The sequence below is a fragment of the Salvia hispanica genome, chromosome 4, assembly GCF_023119035.1.
Source record: "Salvia hispanica cultivar TCC Black 2014 chromosome 4, UniMelb_Shisp_WGS_1.0, whole genome shotgun sequence".
In the NCBI taxonomy this organism is placed as follows: Eukaryota; Viridiplantae; Streptophyta; class Magnoliopsida; order Lamiales; family Lamiaceae; genus Salvia; species Salvia hispanica.
This window is the reverse complement of record NC_062968.1, coordinates 7,675,433-7,701,855: the sequence shown is the minus strand read 5'-3', so window position 1 is coordinate 7,701,855 and position 26,423 is coordinate 7,675,433. Positions and strand designations below refer to the sequence as shown.

Below are 26,423 nucleotides of genomic sequence, written 5' to 3'. Positions count from 1 at the left end.
ATAACTATGAGATTTTGAAAACAGATGGTGGTCATGATACTAAATTTGTCTACATCTACTTTCATACTATTTGCCAGAGATAATTTCATTCTTAATTAGATTATAAGATCAAATATCTGGAAACATGTGCAGGAAATATAACATAACTTAATAAGACAAAATTTGAAGTGACATAAAAAGAATCCAAAATGAGTTGATAATCATCAAATAGCCAAAAACTGGAAATCCTAATTAGGCAGATATCTCGACAAACCGAAAGGTGAAATTCAAAAGAAGCAAAAGAAAATTACTGATATCAAGCTTAACACTCTCACTATAGTTCCATGATTCAAAACTAACTCAGCACAGAAATCACACTTAGCTCTTGCCAGCAACCTTTTCCTTTAGCTTCTGTATCTTCAACACCTTCTTCACGATCTTCTGTTCTTCCACCAAGAAAGCTCTGATAATCCTACAAAATCCAAAAAGAGACAAAGATAAGACAGTTTGCCTGAACTATTAACATGTGAAAGGAGGTAACCAAATGCAAGAACCAAAACTTGAACAAGTGAAAAGGTAGTAACTAAATGTGAGAAACAACAAACCTCTCTCTCACAGCACCACCAGACAAAACACCACCATAGGCACGGTTCACAGTCCTCCTGTTTCTGGAGAGTCTAGACCTCTTGTACTCAGCAGGTCTCAAGTGAGGAATCTGATAGTAAACAGCAAAGATTGAGATTAATTTCCCACAAACAAAAGCTTATTATTACTTTTCTTCTATCCTCAATTATAACACATACTACACCATACAACACAAAATTACAATTTTCCAACCAGCTCTATGCTAATAGATCAACTCTATTGTTTTCCACAAAATGATGCTTTAACTAAACATTACAGTACTTTATTTTATGGGCAATAAACCAGCTAAGTGCATACTTATATAACTTTAAGCCCCCTAGTTAAAAGGTATGCAACCAAGATTCTATTTATTTTTCTAAAATCCTTTCTTACAAAAATTTTCCCTTGTCAACATGCTTTACTCAGCATATAATCAGCAGTACAACAAACTAACAACAAGATCAATATTAGCAACATAATATTATTGCAACGATACTACCATATTCCCCTGTAGGAGTTAATTTGTAAGAGATCATTTCACTAAACATCAATGAAATGGGATTCATTTACAGGTGGAAGTAAGTGATCATCAAGCCATTCATAAAAAACAACTCAATATAAAATTTACGCAATTGGATAAAGGTCAAAAACACTCAAGATAGATGTTATTCTCCACTAATAAACTAGGGCAAACACTCAAAAATAGATGTTACCGTTCCCTGTCAAAACATAGACCACCATGGCAACATTGGCAAGCAATAGCATGCAGTACGAATTTTGCTTGTGGTGAAGTCATTGAGTATGCAATGTTGAAGTTGAGAGATTACACTGTCTTGCTTGAGTTGAAGTTAATTAGATTAATTCTAGTAAATCAAAAGCTACACTTTTACAATCAACTATAATCGAATCTCACAGACTACATTAACAAATAAACAATAAATCAAATAAAAAATCAAGCTATGCTTACCCCTTGGATTCTCTTTCCAGTAACGGGACACTTAGGGCCGCTTGCCCTCTTCTTCGTTGTCTGGTAAACTAGCTTTCCCCCTAAATTTCACACACAAATCATACTCAATCAATTCATGAATCCAAATAAATCGGTTGAAACACAAAACTTAAAAAGACTATCAACGTATTCCTCGAATCAATCAGAACAGCAAATCGAAAAAAAAAATAGAGCGAGAAGTTTGTGCAAACCGGGAGTTTTGACAACCCGATGCTGGTTGGACTTGGTGGCATAGCTGTGGCGCTTCCTGTAGGTGAGCCGCTGCACCATTTTTGTGTGTGAATGAGTTGCAGAGAGTGGCTGTGGCGGAGGAGGATGAGAAAATGAAGAGAGATGAGTATATAAGCTGCAGCCCTATTTTCTAGGGTTCAGATTTTCCTTTGAAATCCACGGCTCAGATTCTTTGTTGTGAAACGGGCTTTCGTTCATTCCGTTTATAAAGCCCAATGCTCACTATTTAATTCCCAATTTCTACGCCCTTTTTCTTAGGCCCGCTTTATTTTCACTTCTTTTTTCACAAAGGGGTCCATATGGAAAATAATTTATTTATTTTCAGCATTTGGTTTTAGATTTATTAGTTAATAATTGGTTCTTAGAATTGATTATCCTTGATTTGCGATAAAATTCAGTTTATAGTAATTGAATGGTTGGCGGGTATAGTTATGGGTGAAGAAAAATGCTGAAATATCAATATATCATATGTATTGTATCAAAAAATATTAAATTTTCGGTATGGTATAATACTTTACTAAATAATTTCGGTACGATACTGCATTATACCAAAAATCCAATACATATGTAATTTTGATATATCGTACTCCTCACGTCCGCCATTAGGAGTCTCATTTTTTGCTGGCACGAATTTTAAGAAATGTTAAGAAAGGTGAGTGAAAAAAATTATTGGAATATGAGTCTCACTTGTACTAGTTTTAAATGAAATGAGAGTGGAATGAGTTTAGACTTTAGTGGAATGTGAGGCTCTATTACCATTTATAGTAAAATAAACAAGGACTCTTATTCACGGACGAACTAAAATGAAAAAACGAGACTCCTATTCATGAACAGATGGAATAGTATATATCAACAGTAGTATATATCAACAGTAATATGCAAGTGTGCAACCATCGTTTATAACAATATGTTTGCTCGAGACATACCAAATATTATAAAAGTTTGGTGATTTGCATATACTTCCACTTCGAGATTTAGGTTTTTCCAGACTCTCTTCACAAAATATGAAACTCGATATAACAATTCTCACAAGTACGCTCTTCTAGTGCTCCCATGTGTGATTTTGGATTCGCCATATATTGTAAAAATATGACTGATCTAGATGTAGCATCACAATCACAAGATCTACATGGTAGTACTAGTAGGACTAAAGCTACTAGAGGATTAGATATGTACTTGCAATCGAGCTTTATTTTTCGTGATGCATGTCCTCTAGCCAACAATCGACGTCCTTCAATGGAGGTCAACACATGAGAAAGAGTTTTCAATACTCGCAGCAATGCCAATGATATTTTTGTTGTTGAGCAAGCTTTTAGCAATCGACGGTTATGTCTTAGACGACAAAAAGGAGTAGACTATCTGCCAAAAACATGGAGCAACTATGTTACTCGATGATTGGGCAAACATGCGAAAACAAGAGTCAGATTGGAATACTCATGAAGAGTGATAGCGAAGAGTTACCGATGGTGAGGTAGGACCCAACAAAATATGACGATGAGCTACGAGTACAACCGAGCCGAATATGTAAGCCATGTAAGAGAACTATGTAGGCATTGATTCCTCATACTCCATCCGTCTCATAAAAATATGTGCACTTTTCATTTCATCCATCCCATAAAATTATGCGCATTTCCATTTATGAATAACGGGGTCCCACTATCTATTAAGACTGCTTTAACTACCATTTTTCTTCTCTCTTACTTTACCAATTTTATGTTAATTTACGTGTCATATCATATGCCCATATTTTTCTAAAATGAAGGTAGTACTCCCTCCATCCCCAAAGAGTATGAACAATGAGTTTGGTACAGGTTTTAATAAATAAAGGAAAAAGTAAGAGAGAGAGAAAGAGAAGTTAGTGGAAATAATGTTAGTGGAGAATGAAGTCCACATTATTGTAGTGTTATTAGTTGTAAATAGTAATGATATAAGGAGTAAATAAAATGATGTGTAGGAGTAATATATTGTTTGACTTTTTCAAAATTAAAAAGTTCATACTTGTCAAAGATGAACGGAAAATGAAATAGTTTATATTCTCACATGAGTATAAACTATGGATACATAGACAAATCTAAAATATCTAACTTTAAAAGTTCAAAAGTTGAAGTCAAATCCTTTTCAATATATTTCTTATTTCGTGTTTTTAAACTTTGTATGTTGTTGGCACTTGTAAATCAATATGCATATTGTACAACTCCAATTTAATAAAATTGCAATTTTTCTTTCTTATCTACTTGTTTTCAATTTAATTTAAGTGTTGTCAAGGTTAAATTTATTTTATACATTATAATTACATAATTCAAAATCTAAAAAATCAATTCAAAAAACTCAAGAAACCTCCAAAATCTGAATTAAAACTGTCAAAAATCGGAATCGTCTAACAACTCTGTATTAACTTAACTAGTATCACGCATGTGCTGCGCACAGATTAATACTACCTCCGTCCCCCAAATTTTGACACGGTTTGACCCGACACGGGTTTTAAGAAATGTAATGAAAAGTGTGTTAAAAAAGTTGGTGGGATGTGGTCCTACTTTTAAAGTATTAGTTTTATAATAAATAAGAGTAGGAATGAGTTAGTGGAATATGAGGTCCACTACCAAAAATGGTAAAAAGTGAAGTGTGTCAAACTTTCAGGGACGGACCGAAATGGTAAACTGTGTCAAAATTTGGGGGACGGAGGTAGTATATTTTTAATACATTGATTTTCACTTTTAAATTAATTTAACAAAATTAGAATTAATATTAACAATGAACAATATGAGTTATAAATCTATACAAATCAACATTGAAGCATAATAAATTTGAAACAAATCACATAATATAACGTTTAAACATTAAATCATGGAATAAGAAGATAAAATTCTAGCACAATAAAGAATTAAACACAATAGATAATTATTCATCATTTTTAAAACTGCTTTATACACTGCATTAACTTTAAAAACTAAATCAATCTCATCATTTAAACTAAAACCTTCAATTATTCACAAATCGTCACTCTTCAACAGAACTCATAGGTAAAATAACTCGTTTGTCATCTTTAAAGCCGTCCGCATCACATAAAACTACAATAAAATAAGAAACAAAATCAATAATAAATATGTATGTAAAAGATCATCCGTAGAACAAAGCATAAGATGTGATACACTAAGTGAACATTTAACCACCATTGTCGGGATGTTGCTGCATTTGTTGCTGGTCGGAGTCGGCCCAAAATGGCGGCCAGTATGTGGCGTCGTCGCCGCCGCCGGAGTACAACGGTGATACGAACTGATTTGGTGGTTGTCTGGGAGTTGGAAAACTCATTCAACTTCTTTTAATTTCTCACTACGTAAAGTTTTGAATCTGAAATATGAAAGATGAAAATCATATGCAAAGTTTTGAACCTCGGTAATTTGTGACTACTTCAAATAAATCAAAGTTTTAAAGATTGTTTATGCCACTCCGGGCGATGAAACTGCTATACTACGACGACAAACTGGCTGGAACGGTGGAATGATGACTCTCCGGTGGACGACTGGAACTTCAGGTGATCATGGCTGTGGCGAGGAACGAGAAGAACCGGACAATGCTGAAGGAACTGATCTTCTAGAGAGAATTCTAACTAAGTGTAGTGGTTGGACTTTCGAATTGCGAACTCTTCTCTCTCTCCAAGTGGCTTCTTTTATAGGGAGGCTTGCCCTTGTTTTTAGGGTAGACTTCCTTTGCGAATTGACTTTTCTGCCCTTGTTATTGATCATCCCAGCTATCCTTCTTCTCCATCTCGAGCCTTTTCTCTGGCTTGCATCCTGGTCAGTATTGCACCCTTCTTGCGCTCTTTTCACCTGCGATGTTCGAACCATCTCCTGCTGACTTGGTGCCCTTTCTCCTGCACACTCAAGTAACTATTTTGCGGATAATACATGCAAATCACGACATACTGACCAGTAACCAAGGCTTAGAATACGACTTATCAGCAAACATGTAATTTTTTTGGGATATTGGCGCCTAATATTACAAAACTTTTCAAAACTTTATTTTTCCCACGAACTTTGAACTTGACATATTATAATATCACAAATTTAAATAGTTGTTGAATTTTTCTCACCGTCGACAAAATCTAATCTCTACTACATTAAAATGAGATGGATAACCAATCTGGCTTCTAGAGATTTTGTAATCACACACCACTATCATTTTTAAGTGGTAACCATATCTTATGTGATGTAATAACAAATTAAATGTAGCCGGATTTTGTCGTTGGTGGAAAAAATTCAACAACTATTTAAATTTGTGATATTATATGCCAAATTTAATATTTGTAGAAAAAACAATTTTTTGGGAAATTTCATAGTACTTAGATACCAATATCCCAATTTTTTTTTTTAACATCCTAAGTTTTACAAATGTAAAAATAATTTGAATATGTATATTAATATTGAAAATTTTAATTATAAAATCAAAATTAGAAGAAATTAAGAAGTATTTATTTTATATTTACTGAAGTATGTTAAATAAAATGATTTATTGATATATAAAAAATAAATTTAACCTTAAATGAAATTATAAGATGAGACATATTTTCTTAAGAACTAATACAAATAAAGAAATAAAAAGTCGAAAGCCTATTTTACAATCAAATATACAAAATTCAAGATATTTAATCTAGTAGTAGGAGTATTAATTTTAATCAAATACACGTAAGTCTATATGTTAGTATCCAATTATAGCTTGCTAGGTAAATAATAATACAAGGAATAGAAATCAATAATGACCAGAAAGACTTTTTTGTATTCACCATCTTCAACTTCTCTCCTCAACCACTGCGCAAAACCCAGTTCCGTTTCACTTTCTCAAACCTCTCCATCTCTTCATTCTCGACCACCGCCTCCCAATGCCTCACTTCTTCTCTCTATACTAGTCTCCTCATAATCTCACTGCATTGGGGCGGAATGCGAACATTGTGGTGTCGGAGGCTGATGAAAGAAGCTTTCCAGTGGAACTCCGAGGCCGATGGTGGGGTCAGCCGACCCCACCCGATCCCACCTGGATCCGCCGATGTTTTTAGTCCATCCTATAAAAATATGCAATTTCTAATTTTGAAAATTCTTTTATCTCTAATGAGGTAAGACTCAATCTCCACTAACAATAGTTTAATTACTTTTTCTCTTTACCTTTCTCTTATTTTACTAATTTTATATTAAAACTCATTCCGAACTCAAAGTGCATATTATTTTGGGACGGAGAAAGTATAATACCTTCGCCCCAAATATATAAATTTTCAATTAATGTTAAAGACACTTGAAATATATATGCATAGCTTAAACAATGGAAGTAGTTCGTTGTGGTTATCCATATTTATATATATCGAATCAATTACGATGATATTAAATTCAACCTCGCATATCATACTAATTTAAATACTACGGAGTAGTATTATGTACTAATATATTTGTGTATACGATTATACACTACTAAATTACACCTAAGTACTTCTCCTGGCCTTGATATACAAGTCGGAAGCTACCATAAATAAAAGAGAAGAAAATTCTAACAAGGGAAAAGCGAAAAACATGCATCCCTCCGAAGCTTCTTCCCCACAAAATTGATGTTGTTCAATTTCTTCTTACACCAAAGCAAGTGATCTTCTCTCAATCTTGACATATTCAAAACCCTCGAAACCAATCTCAAATCCACCTCAATTGCCATTATCTCTCTATCCAACCCTCTCTCTTGATGCTTCCTCAACTTCCTCACGATGCACTTTTCACCCCTCATTTGCTCCTTCATCCTCCTCCCCTTCTGCGAAATCGAACACCACCTAAATTAATCAAACAAACCACTTCCAACAAAGACTTTATATACGAAAAATAACAAACCTCGTCGAGGCTCGAGATAACTTCCAATAGAAGCCCATGTTGTAGGGCATCATCAACCTTGGCAATTAGGCCACCACAATTTGTCACCTTCTTGTCACCAAAAACGAATTCTTGAAAGATCACCATTGTCTCACTTATGGTCCCCACCAATGTTTCTAGTGTGATCGCGTCGTCCCTCTCCTCTCTCTCCTTCGTCTTTGCACAATCATCTATGATATATATCACACATCCAATAAGTAACGAACGTTAAATCGCCAAAAATATTTGACTCATCTTACCCTTGATGGTTGGGACTTGGAGGAGGCTCCGGATCATGCACCGACTCCTGACATAGTTGTCGATCCTATGCCCCTCAAACTGCTCGTCCTCCATGAACCGCTGCACGAGGACTTGAAACTGCTGGATCTCCTCAGCAGTGCGGTTGTAGGAATGCCTCCCTTCACCATCATGCTCGAGCAGCTCACGGACTCTTGCATCGAGCCACCACAGAATCTCCCACGACAGGCACATCTGGCCGACATACACCACCTCCAAATCGCGGTGCAACTCGCTTATAGTTTTGTGCATTGGATCAGCATAGACCCTCCTCACCTTCCCAGCCAAGAATCTTGGCAAAACAGAGTTGGCCTTTTTCTTGCCTGCTGTGAATGCCTCAGTTTCCTTCAGCTGCAAGAAACCTGCATCATTTCAACACATCTTTTACCTCATTAGTCATCGAGATTAAAATATGGAATAAAGATCAGGTTTTTAGGTCAAGAATGCACTCGTGAATAGTAACCATACTTTCCAAAAGGAATTTTATTTAATAAAGATCAACCTTTTAGGTCAATAATGCACTAACTGAAAAGCAAACCATACTTCCCAAAAAGAATTTGATTAAAAGAAGCCATTCCCATATTCAAAATGTGATCTTTTTTAGGCCTATAGACAATTGGGGGTAGCTTTTAGAGGAAGGATATACTATTCAATAAAGCCCAATAATGCAAATCCTTTCAGACAGCAATATAAAAAGGTATCTAACATGAAACATTAATCACATCAAGTAATATCAGATCCTACATATTTTGATCATGTTTTGCAACCAAAAATCAATCCTTGAACGTATAAAAAATTAAAATTAATAATAACTTACTAATAGCTTGTGATGTCTGGTAATTCAAGATGTCCAGTTTTCTCATTTTTTCTGTATAGCTCTTGTAGAATCTCTGGATTCCAACCATCACATCCTTGTACCCAATCTTGTGATCGATTTCAAGAGGCCTCAAATCTTCAATCATCTTAGGAGTTTCGGAGTCCTCAGATATCGTTGGAAGGCCTCTGATTCTGCAGCTCTTGAGCTCCATCTTCATCTGCTGCACCAAATTCTGGTGTTGGGACAAAACATCTACTCCATCATCTTCATCTTCATCATCTGAATCCCAACACTTCTGTTGTGAACTATTATTTGCATCAAGACATGATGGAGATGGAGATGGAGATGGAGATGGAGATGGAGATGGAGATGAATCACTCTCTCTCTCCAAATCCAAATCCAAATCATCACTCAGCTTCACAGATTGAGGCTCCATCTCTATGAACTCATCATCATCAAAAGTGGCCTTATTTTCATGATCATCATCTAATAGAGATGATTTTGATTCATCAGCCTCATCAAGAAAACTACCCATCCAGTTCAAGGAATCATTTTTTTCCATTTTCTGATGAGCATCAGATTCTTGATCAAGGCTTGAAGAATGGCTGCTGGGAATCAATTCGATTTCATAACAAAATTCTTCATCCACCATCTTCCCTTCAGCTCGAAAATCCTCCTCCTCTTCTTTCGCATTTTCGCCACAAACACCTTCCAAAGAAATAATCTTTTCCATTTCTGATGAACTCTCTTGATTAACCGAGAAAGAAGGATTCAACAATTTGAAATAAAAGGGCGAGGAGAAGTTTGATTCTTGTTCAAAATCCTCTGTTTTCTCTGATTCTTGATCATATTCCCCTGTTTTTTCTGATCCTTGATCAAATTCCTCCATCTTTTCTTCTAATCCCATGATTTCAGAGGCAATGATCAGATCACTCCCCACAATAAACTTATCTGATCCGACAAACAATTCTTGGACCACAAATCCCACTGCCTTGGGCTCTTCCAAGAATCCACTCACATTATTAGCCGACAAAATTTGGCATTTACTATCTTTAGCAACCAAACAGCTCCCAAATGAAACAGAGCTCTCATCCATGGAACCCTTCTCTTCTTCAGCAAGACTCGATTTTGACCTGCAAAATGCATAGAAATCACCCCTAAATAGATGATAGTTAAAAAAGATTGGATTTTTTATCTAGATTGAGATGAATATTTACATGTAAACGTGTCTGTGAATGAGGCCAAGAATCTTGAGCATCACACTAGAAAGAGAAGCCAAGAAAATACTACCCAAACTATACATAGTTTCTCCGCAATACCTCAAACAGCAGCAATCAACGGAGCGCAATCAACGAAGAAATTATTGTTTTTCATTTCGAAGTAAAGAGGAAGTTTGAAGTCTCTCTCAATTGGAAATTGGAATGAATATATTGGGGAATTTTACAAAAGTGGAGTGGGACGAGTGTCAACTAATAGAGGTAAAGAATTTTGTAAGATATTTATTCATAGAGGAGTAATTTTTTTAAATGGGAAGGGAATTAGGAATATTACGTCTTGCATCATGCTTGATATTTGCATTTAATTTTGTGGGAAATTATTCTATTTTTCTCAATAATTTAAGACCGTTGAGTTTGGCTCTTTATTTCTATTAGAAGTCTTCTGTCGGTTTGAGTTTTGGAAGAATTAAGAGTTGACACGTTTCTACCGAGGGAGGGAAGCTCACAAATCCAAGTGTAAATTTCTCTCTCTTAGCTTTTTGCGTATGGAAGTTTTGTGGTATTGCAATTGAAGACTTGGTCGAATAAATGCATTCATTGTTATTGAAATGGTCATTGCGTTTTATGGGATCCAAATAAATGTTTGAAGACGAGAACCAAATTATTCTTTCATTTGGAACTCCTGATAATTTATTAATTGAAATTTAAAAGAGAAACATTTTACAATTGAGTACGTGGTGAATTTGCAGATGTTCGTTAATATTTTAAGGTAAAACTTGTGGTAGATCTAATGTTTTACTCCCTCCGTCCCTAATAATTCGTCATCATTTGACCTGGTACGAGTTTTAAGAAATGTAATAGAAAGTAGGTTGAAAAAGTCGGTGGCACGTGAGTCTTACTTTTATATATTAGTTTTATAATAAAATGTGAGTGTGAATGAGTTAGTGGAATGTAGGATCTACTACCAAAAATGGTAAAGATGAAAAGTTATACTCTCATCCGTCCCAAAAAAGTTGAGTCGCATTCCTTTTTAGTCCGTCCCAACAAAGTTGAGTCATTTTCTTTTTTAACAAAAGACAAAATATCTAATCACTCTTTTTTTATTTCATCATTTACTTTACTCTCTCTTATCTTTCCTACTTTTTTCATTTCTCCTATTTATTTAATATAAATTCTTAACCTCCGTGTCTAAAAGTTTTGTCTCAACTTTTATGGGATGGAGGGAGTAAATTTTTAGATATGGATAAAAAAGAAAATATGTGATAAATTTCTAGGGACGGAGGAAGTAGTATTTTTTTTTCACGTGATAGGGTAATTGACTAATGAGTCAAACACTAATCAAGGAAGAAGACTAGCAACTAGAAGAATCTAAAACAGATGGAGGAATTTATTATCTTGCAGGTCGATCGTGTGATTTTTATTTAATGCTAACTCTTTGTCATTAGTAATGCTGTATGGATGAATATTTTTGTTAGAAATTATTTCTTATTTTAACAACATTTATGAATAAAAATTTCACTAGAAGTACATGATGTGGAAAGATTAGTGGCTAGCCACCAGCGTTAACATTGGCCTAAATAAATTATTTAATGAGGCTTGATTTTAATAAATTTATAATTTTGATCATTTTACTCGTAAATTGTGATTTAAGATGTAATGTTCATGGAATTAAAATAAAATGTCAAAATGAGAAAAATAACAGCAACAAAAAATGTAACACAATTTCAACACAACATCAACCGTTGACATCACGTTAATATTTTTTGTTGCTGTTATTTTATTATTTGTTGATATTTTTTAACGATCTAGATCATAGTTTAGAGTTTGTACAATATTTAGAGTTCGTACAATATTTAGAGTTTGTATTTGATCATATTCCTATATATCTATTTATATTGTGGAAAAGATTAGTGCTACCAGCATCAACATTGGTTTAAATAAATTATTAAATGATGCTTATTTTAATAAATTTATAAATTTGATAATTTTAATTGTAATAGTAAGTTATGATGTAATGGAAATAAGAAAAAGGAAAAAAAAATGCAAAGGTGAATCAAACATCAATTATGCCGATGATAGTTACAATGCAATATTGTTATAGTATACAACGATAACTTCAAGATACAAATATTTTTGGGTACAAAATCAATAGAAAGTGAACAATCTTATTTTACACTTGTTTCTGAACTCTTTGTATCATCGATCAGAAAACGGAATTTATCCCTATTGTCACATTAGAAAATATTATACTTAACGTCTTTGTGGAATGCAATTCCCATCATTTTTCCACAATCCACACTACAGAATATTCTCAACCTTTGACAAAATTGATCGAACAGAATTATTCTCAATGAATTTACGATGAACGTGGTGATTCTAAGGCATATATTTATTCTTTAAATCATGTGATATTGTCATGTACTATTATTCGTGTTAATAAATACTACAATAGATTAAGTCTATAGTTTGATTTATACTGTAAATAAAAAAATAATGAATACTAATATATTGTAATCCCTCCGTCCCATAATGATTGTACACTTTGGTTCCGGCACAGATTTTATAATAGAAAATGGATTGAAAAAGTTATGATATAGAGATCCAGTTTTGTATATTAGTTCTATAATAAAATATGGGTGACATGAATTAGTGAAATGTGAAATCTATTTACTATTTATGGTAAAAATTAAGTAGACAATTAATGGAGGATGAACGAAAATGACAAAAGTAAACAATTAATGAGGGACGCCGAGATGGAGAGAGTAATACACTATGAATTAAAGGATAATTTTGGATGATTTTACTAACCGGCGTTGTGCCTGATCTTGCTCTAACTTTCATAGGAACAAAATTTTCAATCTTCTAATAATTTATATCAATCTTGTTTAGTTTTTTTTATAAAATTGTCCAACTTATCTTTCAGAACTTAAATTTACTTTTTTTGCTATACCAATTGCGATATATATTATTAAAAATTAGCCATTTTTATATCGTGATGATCACAAATTATAATTAACTTTAATGAATATTATACGGAAAACGAAAGCCAAGAGTTTGGGCGGTGAATGGTGATATTAATTGCTGCATATCCACGCGTTTCATGTCACTCTTTAGTTGACTCTTTTAGTTCAAAGTTGAGGGCCAAAATTGTTAATTAGCTCAACTAAGATACTTTTATTTCTTTTATAATGTAGCTAATAATTAATTAGTTATTCAAGTTTCTCATACTCGTCTTCATCCCCCAAGAGACATTTCAAAAATCAAAATAAATAAATTTCGTGCTTGATATGAACTATGTTCAATAAATGACCCCTTAATATAACATACTATATTCTTACCTTTTCATAATCTCAACAGTTATAATTAATGCAATATTGGAGTATATAAAAGTATTGGCCGCACGCCCCCAAACAACCAATCTTAAATAGTTTTATTATACTATTGATTATAATAGTTGCAATATAATTTTTAAAGGCGGCAAGCCACTTAACAAGTAACAATTGCATATAATATTAGTCTTCAATGTCCTACGTAGATAGTGATAGTTCATCGAGCTATTAAACATTTCGATCTTGTCCTATAAAAACAGAAATTTTAATATAAAATTAATAAAGTAGAAGAAATAGAAAAAATATATAATTAAAGTATTATCAGCAAAAATTGAGACTATAGAAATTTCTTTTACCAAATATAAAAATTAAGGGAAGTGATCCAGTAATATTTAAACCTTCTTGAATCCATTTTTGTTCTTGAATTTCGGATAAAGCCTCCTTGAGGTATCAACTAAGAGCATCTCCAATAGCGGCAAGCGGGCCGGCTAGCCGTTTCCCGGCGCTAGCCGGTGCGCTTGCCGTACCATTGTGGCCAGCTAGCGCCAATTCGGCGAGAAAATAGGCGAGCGCTGGCCGATTGGCTCGCCGCCATTATAGGCTGGCGATCGACCAGCGGTGTTTTTTTTTATATTTCCGAAACACTATATATATGCGATTTGAACGTCATTTTCATTTGTACCGCTTGTTTTAACGAGTTTTCTCTCTCTAAATTTCTGTACAAGAGCAATAACGCGAAATGAATAACGCGGGTGGTAGTGGTGGGGATGCTAAGGAGGAGTTCGAATGGCAAGTGTTGGAAGAGTTAGAGGCCTATACGACCCGCGAGGCAGAGCGACTGTTAGAAAGGGCCTTGCAGCCGTGGGTACCTCGACCTCGACCCGTTGTCCACCGCCGAGCAGTGATTGATTGGGATCACGTAGCTGCACATCAGCGGCTATATGACGACTACTTCGCAGAGCAGCCGCGGTTTGGGAAAAACCTGTTCAGGAGGCATTTTAGGATGCGTAGGAAGCTGTTTATGCGTATCGTTGACGCTTTGGAGCGTCGATATCTGTGTTTCCGCTTCAGGCGGGATGCGGCTGGCAGACCTGGCCACTCGGCTATTCAAAAGTGCACTCGCGGCAATCAGGCGGTTGGCCTACGGAGGCGCGGCAGACATGTGGGACGAGTACCTCCACATCGGTGAGACGACTACCCTAGATTGTCTGAAGTATTTCTGTCAGGGCGTGATTGAAATATTCCGTGATCGGTATCTTTGAAGCCCTACCCTCCGAAGACTGTCAAGATCTGATGCAGATGCATGGGGAGAAGCATGAGTTCCCGGGGATGTTAGGCAGCATAGATTGTATGCATTGGGAGTGAAAGAACTGTCGCTGCCTGGAAGGGGTTCTACACCACCGGCTACAAGGGAAAGAATCCCACGATGATCCTCGAGGCCGTAGCTGATTACCGGTTGTGGATTTGGCATGCGTATTTTGGGGTAGCCGGGTCGAACAACGAACTCAACGTCCTCAACTCGTCGCCCCTTTTCAACGAGCAGTGCCACGGCGTCGGTCCGACCATCAGTTTTGTCGCCAACGGCAACCGGCATGATATGGGCTACTACTTGGCGGATGTGATATACCCTAGGTGGCCCGTCTTTTTGAAGACGATTAGATGCGCAAATGAGGACATGAATGTCTACTTTGCAGAATGGCAGGAGTCGGCGCGCAAGGACGTGGAGCGCGCATTTGGTGTGATCCAGGCTCGATGGGCGGCAATTAAGGGTCCAACGCGTTTGTGGCATGTCGACTGCATTGCTGATATAATGTACGCATGTATTATCCTGCACAACATGATTGTCGAAGATGAAGGCATACAACTGACTAGTTGGGCCAACGACGATAATGAAGCCGGTCCAAGCGACGGTGTGGCCGCCTCCAACGTACGACGGGGGGTACCTCACGATGAAACCGGCCGCCTCCAAGCACATGCCGACATGCGCCAAGTGGATGCTCATATTCAACTCCTAAAGGATTTAAATGAAGAGTTGTGGACGCGTAGGACTGCACGGCGATAGTTTTTTTTTGTTTTATGTACTTTTTTTAATTGTGTAATTTTTTTTCGGATGCACTTTTTTTAGTTTAAATGAAATTATTGCATTGTTCTGTATATGTGTCGTAAATTTAATTCCATATTTTGTGATAATTTTGTTTATTGTGGCTAGCCTATGGCTGACCTATTGCTTGTCTAGTTGCTTGTCCTGATGATGTGGCAAGATGAATTTTAGTGCAAACGATGTGGCAGGAGGAGTTTGTGGCTAGTCTATGGCTGGCCTATGGCTAGCCTATTGCTATTGGAGATGCTCTAATGGGGGAGAAACGATATTAGACAACTCAACCCCATATTTTTGAATGAGATGGATTATAATAAACGAAAATAGTAAATTATTTTTGTGGGAAAGAGGAAATAGAAGAATGCTCACAGTTGAACTTAAAACCCTCGTAGATGATCCAACACCGTAATCAACAATTGGTGGGATTTCTAAATTTCTTAAAGGCGAATACTCAAAAAATAATTCAATATGATGAGTAGAATTTTGAGCCTCATTGAACATAAACATCACACTTTCATCACTGTCAACCCCAGTACATATGTAACTCATACCGGTACCAAAGAGACAATGCCTCCATAATATTTCAATGGAATGTTGATTCATATCTATTCTTATCTTAGCACATATCTTTGCAACTAATTCAGAGAATGAAACACACAAATTCAATACGATGGAGCCTCTCGCACGAGGTGGATCATAACCAATACCTAATTGAGGAAGTTGAACTATTCTACCATTCCAATACAAACTCACAAACACTGGCATCATTTCTGCATAAATAAATGTACAAAATAACAACAATTAGAGACAATTTTTTTTCTATAAACCCTAATTTAGTAAATTTGACAAGTTTGGCATTAGGAACCCTAATGTTATGCAATAAACAACGAATAAGTAAGAAATGTTGAAAGATTGAACAAAACTTACTGAAAGATAAGAGGAAATGGCCGGAAATCGGCGAGAATCGCCGGAAATCGCCCAACAAATCGCCTGCCCCTTTTCTTTCTTTCTCTCAAGCTGAACTGAGCTTCTGCCTCGCTTCTATTTTAAGTTCGAAGAAGAGACGCATGACGCTTATGCGTCTTACAATAAGACGCATGACAGTCGTGCGTCTTCTAATAAAATAAAAATAATAATTAAAAGACGCATGAGCTCTATGCGTCTTACCCTAAAACGCATGACGCTCGTGCGTTTCATTAAAAGGAGACGCATAACCTTAATGTGTCTCTCCTAAAGTCGGATTTTAAAAAATGTCCAGTACAATCATGGAATGTAAGTTTTCCTCCATAAGTAAAAAAGAAATACCCAAAATGTTAGTATAAAAGATGCAAAAAGTTGCCGTAACGTAATATTCGAAAAGTATTGACTGAAGGTGAAATAATTGTTGGATAGTAAGTGTGGGAAGTAAATCATGTAGTACTAATTTTTTTTTTTCTCATTTCATATTTGTAATAGTAAAAAAATATTATCTTACATACTTTATGTATGTATTGTCTATTAGCATCCCTCTTGTTTACTTCACTAGTGTTAACACCCGTGCTATGCACGGGTCAAACGATTTTCAAAAAATGACGTTGAATAATAAAGAAAAAAAAGAGAATAACAATGGCGTTTATGATTAGAAAAATGTTTTAATTACATTAAGTATAAATATTTAATAACATTATCAAGAATTATAAAAGGAAAACGTGCTCCTTCGAACTCAATCTAAATAAAAAAATTATAAAATTGATATAATTCAATCTGAATATAGATAGAAAAATACCTCTAGATTGAAACAAACATGACGATGCAACAGTGCTCCCTTCCATATTAGACGTATCAAGTTCATCACGATCAACATCATTTATAAGCCAAAACCCAATTAATTCAACCCCAAAACCCAATCCTATTGTAAAAAAATTTAATATATAATATTAAATTTCGTAGAATACATATTAATTAATAAAATAATTAAAGAAGGGAAAAAATGTAAATAGTTTAATCTCATGGTACATGTTATATCTAATTACATAATTATGAATAAAACAAATAAAACAGATTTTTTGATAGATATAAAATTTATTAAATAAATAGAAACAACAATATATAATAAAAATAAAATTCTCATATTTACATATAAATATTAAAAACAATTATTATACATTCATTATAAAGCTCTAATTACACAATTAAATGGCCAACACATTAAAACACATACGCAAAAAAAGAATGGAATAAGCCCAATTCGATTTTTTAAATTGGCCCATGCATCTAAATAATGCAGGCCCAGAAAATCAAAAGTCCAATAACAATATTATCATTAGTTGGAACTAATTAACTTAATTAGACTATATCAAATATAATTAACACGCTTAGGAAACAAAACCATAATTTATACACCATATATAAGTCATTCACTCCTCTCTCTCCTCCCTCCTTGTCGGCGCAAACCCTAAACTTTCTCCATTACAATTCGCCGGAAAATCCGTCGTCTACCACCGAATCGTCGCCGGGGACGACACCAGCACACCTTACAACTCCTTGCCAACTTCTTACCACTGCTAATCCAAAGATTTGAACCTAAAGGACTACCAAAACAATCTCAAAACCTACAAATTCGACGATTTAGATGCCCGACTAAATTCTATTCGCCGAATGCTTATCGAGGTCATCGGTTTAACGAAGAAGACGAAGAGTGGTGTAAAATCCGTTTCAATACAGCAAAAATCCATTGATATTTCAGCAATTACATCGAAATCAGTTTCGGTTAAAGGTATATTCGTGAGAAAATCCATTTAATATTTTCCAATGTCGAACAATAGATCTATTCCGACTCTTTTCATTTTGGTTTTTTTTCAGATTCGGAGAAGTAGTAGAAGACTTTCTATGATTCAACAAATTGATCGAAAATATTGGAAAAAAAGACCACAAAAAATTCGAAAAACCCTATAATTACATGCCTATTCAGATAAGTTTCTCACACTAAGTTCGGTTCATCAGTATTTTGAGCAATTACAAGTTGAAATGTTGTTGACAGACTCTATTAGGTAGAGATCCACAGTTGTGACCAAATATATAAAAATTTTATATCACTCTGAGATTTCATTTTGATGCAACACCATTGGATAGAAGAGCATTTTATAGAATTTCAGAATCTGTATAAGACTTGCTATCTATTAGAAATTAAAGGTTTTATGACAATTTACATGATATAAATGCTTTTTCTACATGAATATACATTCTATAGATGCTGTGAAAGGAGATTATACAATACTGCAAGCTTTTTAACAAAAAAAAGTACTTACTTTTGTTTAATGCCAGGAAAGATATTTGAAAGACAATGATATATGCAAGAAGAAGAAGGATAAAAAGATTCTGCACTCAATTCAGCAAGCTAAACAGAGGTATAATACTAACCTGAAGCTTCAGTTGATAAAGTTATAGTTGTGGAACTCTTCAACTTTTTCATTGTAAACACACAAAAATGTAAAACACAAAATACTGCAACAGATGAGGATTTATTTATAGATGATTAAGGAGTGTTTACTTACCTTCCAAAGAAATCCAAAAATTTGTAAATGATTACTACTCAGCCTGCATGTAAAGTGAGAGTATTGAATCATGATTGAGAATTGAGGATCCATATAAGTAGATTCAGCACAAAAACCTTATGATTTTGAAATTCTGATTTTCAAACTATGGCATTTTATGTTAACATCATGTTATGCTTTACATAATTTCTCTGTAGTATTTGCAACTTTGTGGCCAGTTTGTTAATTTGAGGTCAGGTGCCAGTTAGTGGTCAATGTGTTAATTTGTAATCAATTTGTTTATCTCTTATGCCAAAACCTTTGAAAACTTAAGAGAAAATGGATTAAAAATATTTAAACATTCCTATTAAAATTAAAACATAAAATAAAAATGGAATAATGAACAACTGTAAAAAAAAAACTTAAATAGAATATCAAGGAAGAATAAAACATAACATTAAATAATAGTAAGTCATAAGATTAATAGTTCAATAATAAGCCAAAAAGATGATCCCAAAAAACAAAACTTAAACATCTGTTTTAACTTCAAAACACAAGCCAAATATCTTTATAAGGATCTACTCTCCACCATTCACTTTCTGCCTTTTAAGAGTCTCAAAATCAGTGTAATCTTCACATGCATCAAACTCCATATCCAAGCATCTCTTCACAGTGCCTTCCTCAATCCATTTAGAATTATTGTCATTCTCTATACTGGACAAGTCTGGTGTTCGAAAGCTTTTTTCAGAGACCTGTAAAGTAAAAAATTTAATAACAGAATAAAACACATAGAAGAAGAATAATAATTGAAATAAATACCTCAGCAAGATCATCTCCAAACAATAGATCTGACAGCTTCACCTGAGAACTAATAGGTTCGGAAACAAAACCTTCAGGGATATATTTTTCAACAATTTCATGAGTTTTACAGACTTTATTCACAGTAAATGGATGGATAACTGGATAATCAAAATGATCCTTCAGCTGGACTTTAAACAGAAAATTCTGTCCACAAAGCTTGTCCTCTATCCTCCTAAGAATGGAATCAGTTAAATGAATCTGCAACAAAAGTAAAACATATTATAAAATATATACAAATTATAAAAACTATAGCATTGTTTCTTATTATTAATACCTTATCTGCATCAACAATATCATCAACTTTCAAATCCAATAGCTGAATAGCCTCTCTATCCCAAAGCAGAAGTGAAACATTGCTAGTGTCATCTACAATATTTAGAACAAATCTGTACCTACAAAAGATTCAATTTTAAAAAATTTAAAAAATGCTATAATTCTGATTAATCAAACTAATCAAACCACTATAACAATAATAAAATGAAATACCTCATTTTGGCATAACCAAAAGTCTTCTTACAACGCACACAAAAATACTTCCCAGGGGCAACTTGTTCAAGCTTCTTCACACAAATCTTGTAGGACTCATAAAACCATTGACCATAGTGACATTCCACAGAAATAACCCTTCCAAAAACTCAATATGAACCACTCTGTGAATAAGAATAAGAAATAAACTAAGTTGAAATTTTAATCAGTAAAGTAACAATTAAAAAAAAGGCAAAATTTTATATAAAAAAAATATTCACTACCTCAAGACATAAGACATCCTCCCGACTCTTCAGTTGCAGGTCATCAAACTCACTATTTATCTTCTTTCCAACTTCACCTAATGACACCATACTCATGAAAGTTGGATCCCCGGATATCCTAAAACAATAAATTAATATAAGAATGTTAAAATCAATGACATAATATAATTACAATACAGTTAAAAAATTCAATAACAGTTGTTATAATACCTGCTTCTAAACTGCTTAACCTCACTTATATCAGCATTGATAACCCTAAACCCTAAAAACTTGGGTGGAATTAAAATGTGTAGAGACACGCATCTCACCTAAAAATAAAGTTATAAAATAATGATTAAAAAATCTAACAGAAATTAAATCAAATTAAAAAACTAATAGAAACACAAAAAAAATCTATAAAACAAACAGAAAAATAATTATTAGTTAAACATATTACCTTTAAACATATTTGGCCGGCAAAATTGAACAATTATAATAGGCAAAGTTCCTTTACTTTTCTCCAACTGTTGAAGATAAGAATCAACGTTTGCATCCTAAATTGTGCAAAAGATCCTGTTATGACTGCAATAAGAGGGGAAAAAAAGATTAATAAGATCAGAAACCTTGATTAGATATCTTCAACATTGTTTTCAAACTTACTTCTCATCTGCAATTTCAATCTCAATAAGTCTACATTTAGGCTGACATAGAACACTCCCAGGTGCAACAATCACTCCTATTACATCTGGAAAACTGAAAAGTTAATATCTGGAAAAATTTAAAGTAACAAAATACCAAAATATATGCAAACATAATACCAAAAAATGTTTCTTCAGCAGCTTTGTCAAGCCTTGCTATCTGATCAAAACTCTTAAATGCAAACCTAGAATATAGGAATTTAGAATATGTGACTTCAGATATTTCAGTTTTGGCAACCATGGTGAGCCTAAATTGGTGATTGGTAGTCTTGTTCTTGAGATTGTTTGGTCTCACAAGAAAATTCCTAATGCAAAATATCCTTCCTTCACTTAGTTTAGCAACAATACTCTGGCATGAATATCCTGGAAATGATGCTTGAATCCTGGAAATGACAATATATGTTAAAAAAACCTGAAAGTAATGAATAGTCAGTTTTTCTTATATTTTTTTTGTCTCCATTATAAGTGATATTTTTTTAATTATATATTCATTTTCAGAATGTGAAGAAGTCAGAAAACATGCCACGCGATCATGGAAGATAGCTTCCAAGGTCTTATCATTCTTATCTCCAGAATTGTTCTCATAAAGCTGGACACAACGGACCTTGATGACAGAGGTAGGCACTTTAGGTAGAAGATTATTAACCAAGGTAATTATAGGTGCCATTCTGCGGTGGAAACTTTCTGCAGTAAAAGAGATAACAAAAATACATAAGTGAATATAATCATATAAAGGATTTAATGGATATAGAAGATAATTAATGCTGTAACTTGTTTATGATTACAGTTTTATTATTCCAGTCAAGGAAGTAACTCAATGAATTCACTAACATTTTTTTGCAGTAATCATCTTAAAAAATTTCAAGAAGAATGGAAGCCAAGGCAAGGACCACATATTGCATGGAAAACTGGAATAAGAGGTCAGTGTACATTGTATATAAGCTCAAATGCATGAAATATAGAAAAACAAATAAATCTTCATTCCAAATTTTAAATGCAGGAGCAGTGCAAGGTATCAAGAGTCAAGAATAACATAAATGTAGAAATACAAAAAAAAACTAATGATTTTTCATTCTACATTTTGACTGCAGGGACAAAAAGTATAAAACCTCAACTTCATGAGCCATTCAAGGTTTCAAGCATAAAACAAATGGAAGGAATAACAAATTCAAGGTAAGAACACTTCGTTAATTGTGCACAGATTGTTCATCTTCAAAACATGATATAAGAGAAATGAAATGATTAAGAAAAGAGAGGGAACATTCAGAAAAGAATAGATAAATATGGTATAGGAAGATAAAGATCATGAAGAATATGAATATCGATTAGGGAAGAAGAAAGAAAGGGTTGAGAAACTGAACTGTTTGTGTGTGGATATTGCTTTCTGATTTCAATTGAGAGGAAGATGAAGTGACTGATTCTGGGAGTGTTAGAAGAGGGGTATTTATAGAGCATGCCTTCTTCACCATGCTGTTTAGAAACCATGTAAGTCCCCATAAAAACATCATCACGAGAGACCTTTCACGTAATAATCAGAAATAAGTATTAGAAAACAAAATATGATAATAAAAAGAACACTGAAAATACTCAATTAGACTATCAGTTATCAATACAGATATTTACTAACTAATATAAATATTAATCTAATAAAAAAATTCTAAATCGAATATATCATATATATGCACAAATATATAAGTTAATAGTATTTTTACTAAAATATTAAAAAAAATAGCTTGTCCAAAATTCGGCCCACTCAATTTTAGAAGTTTCCATTAATATAGCTTAAGTTAAGGCCCATTAAATTTATGCATTTATTAAATTATTATTCTTGTGTTATTTATATGAGACTAAATAAGTTTCCCCAATAAAGCTGAACCCTGATTTAGAGCATCCGCAATGGTGCTTAGGCCAGTCATAGGCCAGCCACTCTCCCCTGCCACGTCAGCAACACTAAAAAATCCACGACCCACATCAGATTTAGGCCAGCCGCAATAAAAAAATTCAAAATATACTACATTTACGGAATTAAAATTACGATTAAAATACGAATTAAATTTACGACACATATACGGGAAAAATAATCCATTCCATTAAAAAAGAAGTACAAAGATTTTTAAAAAAAAAAAGTACATGATTTTTTTTTTAAAAAAAAGGGCTTCAACACACGAGCCCCGCCACTCTCTACTCCTCATTGCCGTCGCCGTCGTCCTCGCCGCCGCCGCCGCCATTGCCGCCACCCGTGGTATCTCGAGCCCACGTCGGAACCCGCTAGCCGTGCCCTCGCGATCTCCAAATCAACACGCATGCTCTCGAGCATCTCGTGAAGAAACATCTTCTCCGTGGGGTCGGTGGCGTTCTTCCACTCTTGGAAGACCTTGTACATCTGAGCCGCGTTTGGTTACGCGAATGGAGAGTGTACTCGAGTGGGGCGGGTGGGAGGGCGGAGGATTGGACCTCGCGGGCGATAGGGGGGATCCGCCCCTCGCAGCCCGCTAACGCCCGCTTCTGTCCAACCGGGCGGGTGGCGACCGGTAAATGAAGGAGGGATGGAAACTCCTCGGCATCGGGGAGGTCGTGGGATCGCCGGCTTCTTCCTTGCCACATGTCGCCGCTATAGTTCGGTCAGCTGCTTCTTTGGCCACCCAGACGTCGCACTTGCCGGAACTTCTCGGAGTCCTTCAACAACAAAAAGCACTCTCAGAAGGTGAACTCCTTATACTTCCCCTCCAAGGAGGCCGGCGACTTGCGGCTATCCTCCGGGCGTTGTTCTCATTCTGCCCACTTCTGAGCTGACGGAGGCGTTGGCGTACAAATTCGCAAAGCGGCCTACCGCGGCCACAGTGCGCTCCCGCTTCCCCTTCCGGACCTCCTCGTTCGAAGTCCTTCCGTGCGGGCGGTGCCTCCTATAGGCATCTACGATCTTCGACCACATGTTGACGACCCCCGGTTGTTCGCAACCAGCTAGGATCGTCGCACACCTCCAACCACCCCTTGGCCACCACTGGCGTACTCATCCTCCGTCCACTTCTTAGGCCAGGGCGCGAGGGCTGCGATGACTCGCCGGCCGCCTTGCCCTCGTCTTCTTCTTCGGCGCGCGGCCCGCCTCGCTGGAACGGGAGTATCATCTTCCCCGAGATCGATCCCCTTATCATGCGGTAGCCCAGAAGGTCATCGCCGGTGAAGCTAACGTCTCCTTTGGGATCGAACGTGTGAGACGAAGCCGTCAAAAATCAAGCGAGGGTCGATATACCGTGTCCCCTCCCGGTGACCCCTGTCCCCTGCATCCCGGGATGTATACCGTGCTGCATCCTCCCCGCATCCCGCCCCGCCACATCCTCATCATCTCGCTGCAAGCATCATCTGCGTCTGCGCATCGGGGCATACCCCCCCACCCGGCGGCCCGACGCCGCATGCCTCCGCCCGGGCCGTCCCGAGCATCCCCCACGGCATACCATCCGGCATACCCCCCTGCGCCCCCCTGGCGCACCGGCCATCATCCCCATCATCTGATTCAAAGGGATGTTAAACCCCCGGCCCCATTTGCCCCCATCCACGCTAGCCGACCATTGCGGATGCTCTTATAACAGCCGCCTCTCTCACTCTCCAGTCTGCAGTTAAAGGAAGTAGAGAGAAGAAGAAGAAGATAAACAGCTGCCTCTAACTCCTCTATAATCATTACTCAAAAAGTTGCTCAAAAAGTAGGTGATAGTAGGCGTGGCTTCTCTACAACCTATTCTATTGCATAAGCAACATATCAACATATGAATACAAATAAATCAAGGTACGTAATACTCTATATATTGTCTAATGAGTGCAAATTTATTAACGTACCTACTAAGATTTCTATCATCTATTTCCTGATGTTTCAAAGGATAGTTCTCATAAACCAATGCTCCATCTATATCTATATTTTTCAAAATTTTCTTTAATTAGTTAGTCTCTGAACTTTTAAAAATTAGTCATTTTATCTAAGGTTTCAAATTTTATGTAATGGGTGCACATTAATTACCACACCTGCTATTATTTCTATCATATATGTATTTATTTTATATAACATATTTCAACAAAGTAAGCATAATGTATATTATATTAGAACTGCTTTGAAGGTGTTAATCTTTGGTGGAAAGCATAGCATATTTATAATGATTCACACAATCTGCAATTCACATTCTTAAACTTGAAATTCTTTTAAATTTAAAGCAGCTAGATTTCAATTAATTACTGCCCCACGTTCTGCCATTTTCTTTAGAGAAATGAATTTCATGGTTTAGTATGGTGCCCACTTTCTGCTATTTTTTGCATCTAAATATCACGTTCACACATCTTGACTATATACATAATTTTTTTTCCAGGGACAAATTGCAAAGGATGTAAATAATGGATTCCAAAGAGTATTATTTCAAAACTGCCTTATTATATTTAATTTTCCTTTAAAAATACGAATTGTATAGATATTTATAAGTTGATATTCATGAAAGGTTTTAAATATGCATTTAACATATGAAATATATCTTTTTTCAGAGACACAATGCATTGGAAACTGGAGTGTGTCAGACAGCTTTGGAAGAGTGGAATAAATAGATACTCCCTCCGTCCCAAGGAAGATGACCCCTTTCTTGGGCGGCACGGGATTTTATGCAGTTATATTTTGTGTGGTAAGAGGAGAGAGTAAAGTAAGAGAGAAGGAATAAAGTAGAGATAAAGATGTTTCTATTTTAAGTAATGGAGTCATCTTGATTGGGACAAACCAAAAGGAAAGTGGGTCATCTTCAATGGGACGGAGGGAGAACTATATTGTACTCCCTCCGTCCCCTATTAAGAGTCATACTTTGACCGTGCACGAGTTTTAAGAAATGTAAAAAAAAGTTGGTTCAAAAGTTAGTAGAATGTGGGGCCCACTTTTTTATATTGGTTTTATAATAAAATGTGAGTGAAGTGAGTTAGTGGAATGTGAGACCTACTTACCATTTATGGTAAAAAATGAAGTGTGACTCTTAATTGGGGACGGACCGAAATGGGAAAGTGTGACTCTTAATCGGGGACGGAGGGAGTAATAGAATAGTGGTATTTCTTATAAAGCCTATGCAAAGCTACATGAATAGGCTGCAGCCACACCATTAAAATCTCGGTCTAATCAGAAATAAGAT

At 35.5% G+C, this 26,423-nt stretch overlaps 2 protein-coding genes and 1 long non-coding RNA gene across 5 annotated transcripts; 1 reads left to right on the top strand and 2 right to left on the bottom strand.

Annotated features, from left to right (window-relative positions):
- Positions 1 to 151: 151 nt before the first annotated feature.
- On the bottom strand, positions 152 to 1,953 carry LOC125223421 (60S ribosomal protein L34-like). Its single transcript, XM_048126560.1, has 4 exons — positions 1,801 to 1,953; positions 1,571 to 1,650; positions 585 to 694; positions 152 to 451 (listed from the first exon to the last, which is right to left on the bottom strand). The coding sequence occupies exons 1-4, from the start codon at positions 1,877 to 1,879 to the stop codon at positions 358 to 360; spliced, it is 363 nt and encodes a 120-aa protein (XP_047982517.1). The 5' UTR covers positions 1,880 to 1,953; the 3' UTR covers positions 152 to 357.
- Positions 1,954 to 7,198: 5,245 nt separating this feature from the next.
- On the bottom strand, positions 7,199 to 10,338 carry LOC125217531. Of its 2 annotated transcripts, none has more exons than XM_048119051.1 (5): positions 10,051 to 10,338; positions 8,834 to 9,966; positions 7,980 to 8,378; positions 7,702 to 7,910; positions 7,199 to 7,624 (listed from the first exon to the last, which is right to left on the bottom strand). In XM_048119051.1, the coding sequence occupies exons 1-5, from the start codon at positions 10,134 to 10,136 to the stop codon at positions 7,373 to 7,375; spliced, it is 2,079 nt and encodes a 692-aa protein (XP_047975008.1). In that variant the 5' UTR covers positions 10,137 to 10,338; the 3' UTR covers positions 7,199 to 7,372. The 2 variants fall into 2 exon arrangements, with proteins under 2 accessions (XP_047975008.1, XP_047975009.1); XM_048119052.1 differs by having other exon boundaries at positions 10,153 to 10,336.
- Positions 10,339 to 17,872: 7,534 nt separating this feature from the next.
- Positions 17,873 to 25,879, top strand: LOC125221813. Of its 2 annotated transcripts, XR_007176432.1 has the most exons (8): positions 17,873 to 18,232; positions 18,319 to 18,863; positions 21,775 to 21,893; positions 22,120 to 22,196; positions 22,277 to 22,288; positions 22,368 to 22,449; positions 25,629 to 25,667; positions 25,798 to 25,879. It is a non-coding gene; the product is annotated as an uncharacterized LOC125221813 (long non-coding RNA). The 2 variants fall into 2 exon arrangements; XR_007176431.1 differs by lacking the exon at positions 22,277 to 22,288 and having other exon boundaries at positions 17,878 to 18,232.
- Positions 25,880 to 26,423: the final 544 nt, after the last annotated feature.

Coding starts and splice junctions, on each gene's coding strand:
- LOC125223421 (XM_048126560.1), bottom strand. CDS start 1,879: ATGGTGCAGCGGCTCACCTACAGGAAGCGCCACAGCTATGCCACCAAG. Junction 695..1,570: donor CTGGAAAGAGAATCCAAGGG/GTAAGCATAGCT, acceptor GTTTACTATCAG/ATTCCTCACTTGAGACCTGC. Junction 452..584: donor GGTGGTGCTGTGAGAGAGAG/GTTTGTTGTTTC, acceptor TGGATTTTGTAG/GATTATCAGAGCTTTCTTGG.
- LOC125217531 (XM_048119051.1), bottom strand. CDS start 10,136: ATGTATAGTTTGGGTAGTATTTTCTTGGCTTCTCTTTCTAGTGTGATG. Junction 7,911..7,979: donor CCAAGTCCCAACCATCAAGG/GTAAGATGAGTC, acceptor TATATATCATAG/ATGATTGTGCAAAGACGAAG. Junction 7,625..7,701: donor TTATCTCGAGCCTCGACGAG/GTTTGTTATTTT, acceptor TCGATTTCGCAG/AAGGGGAGGAGGATGAAGGA.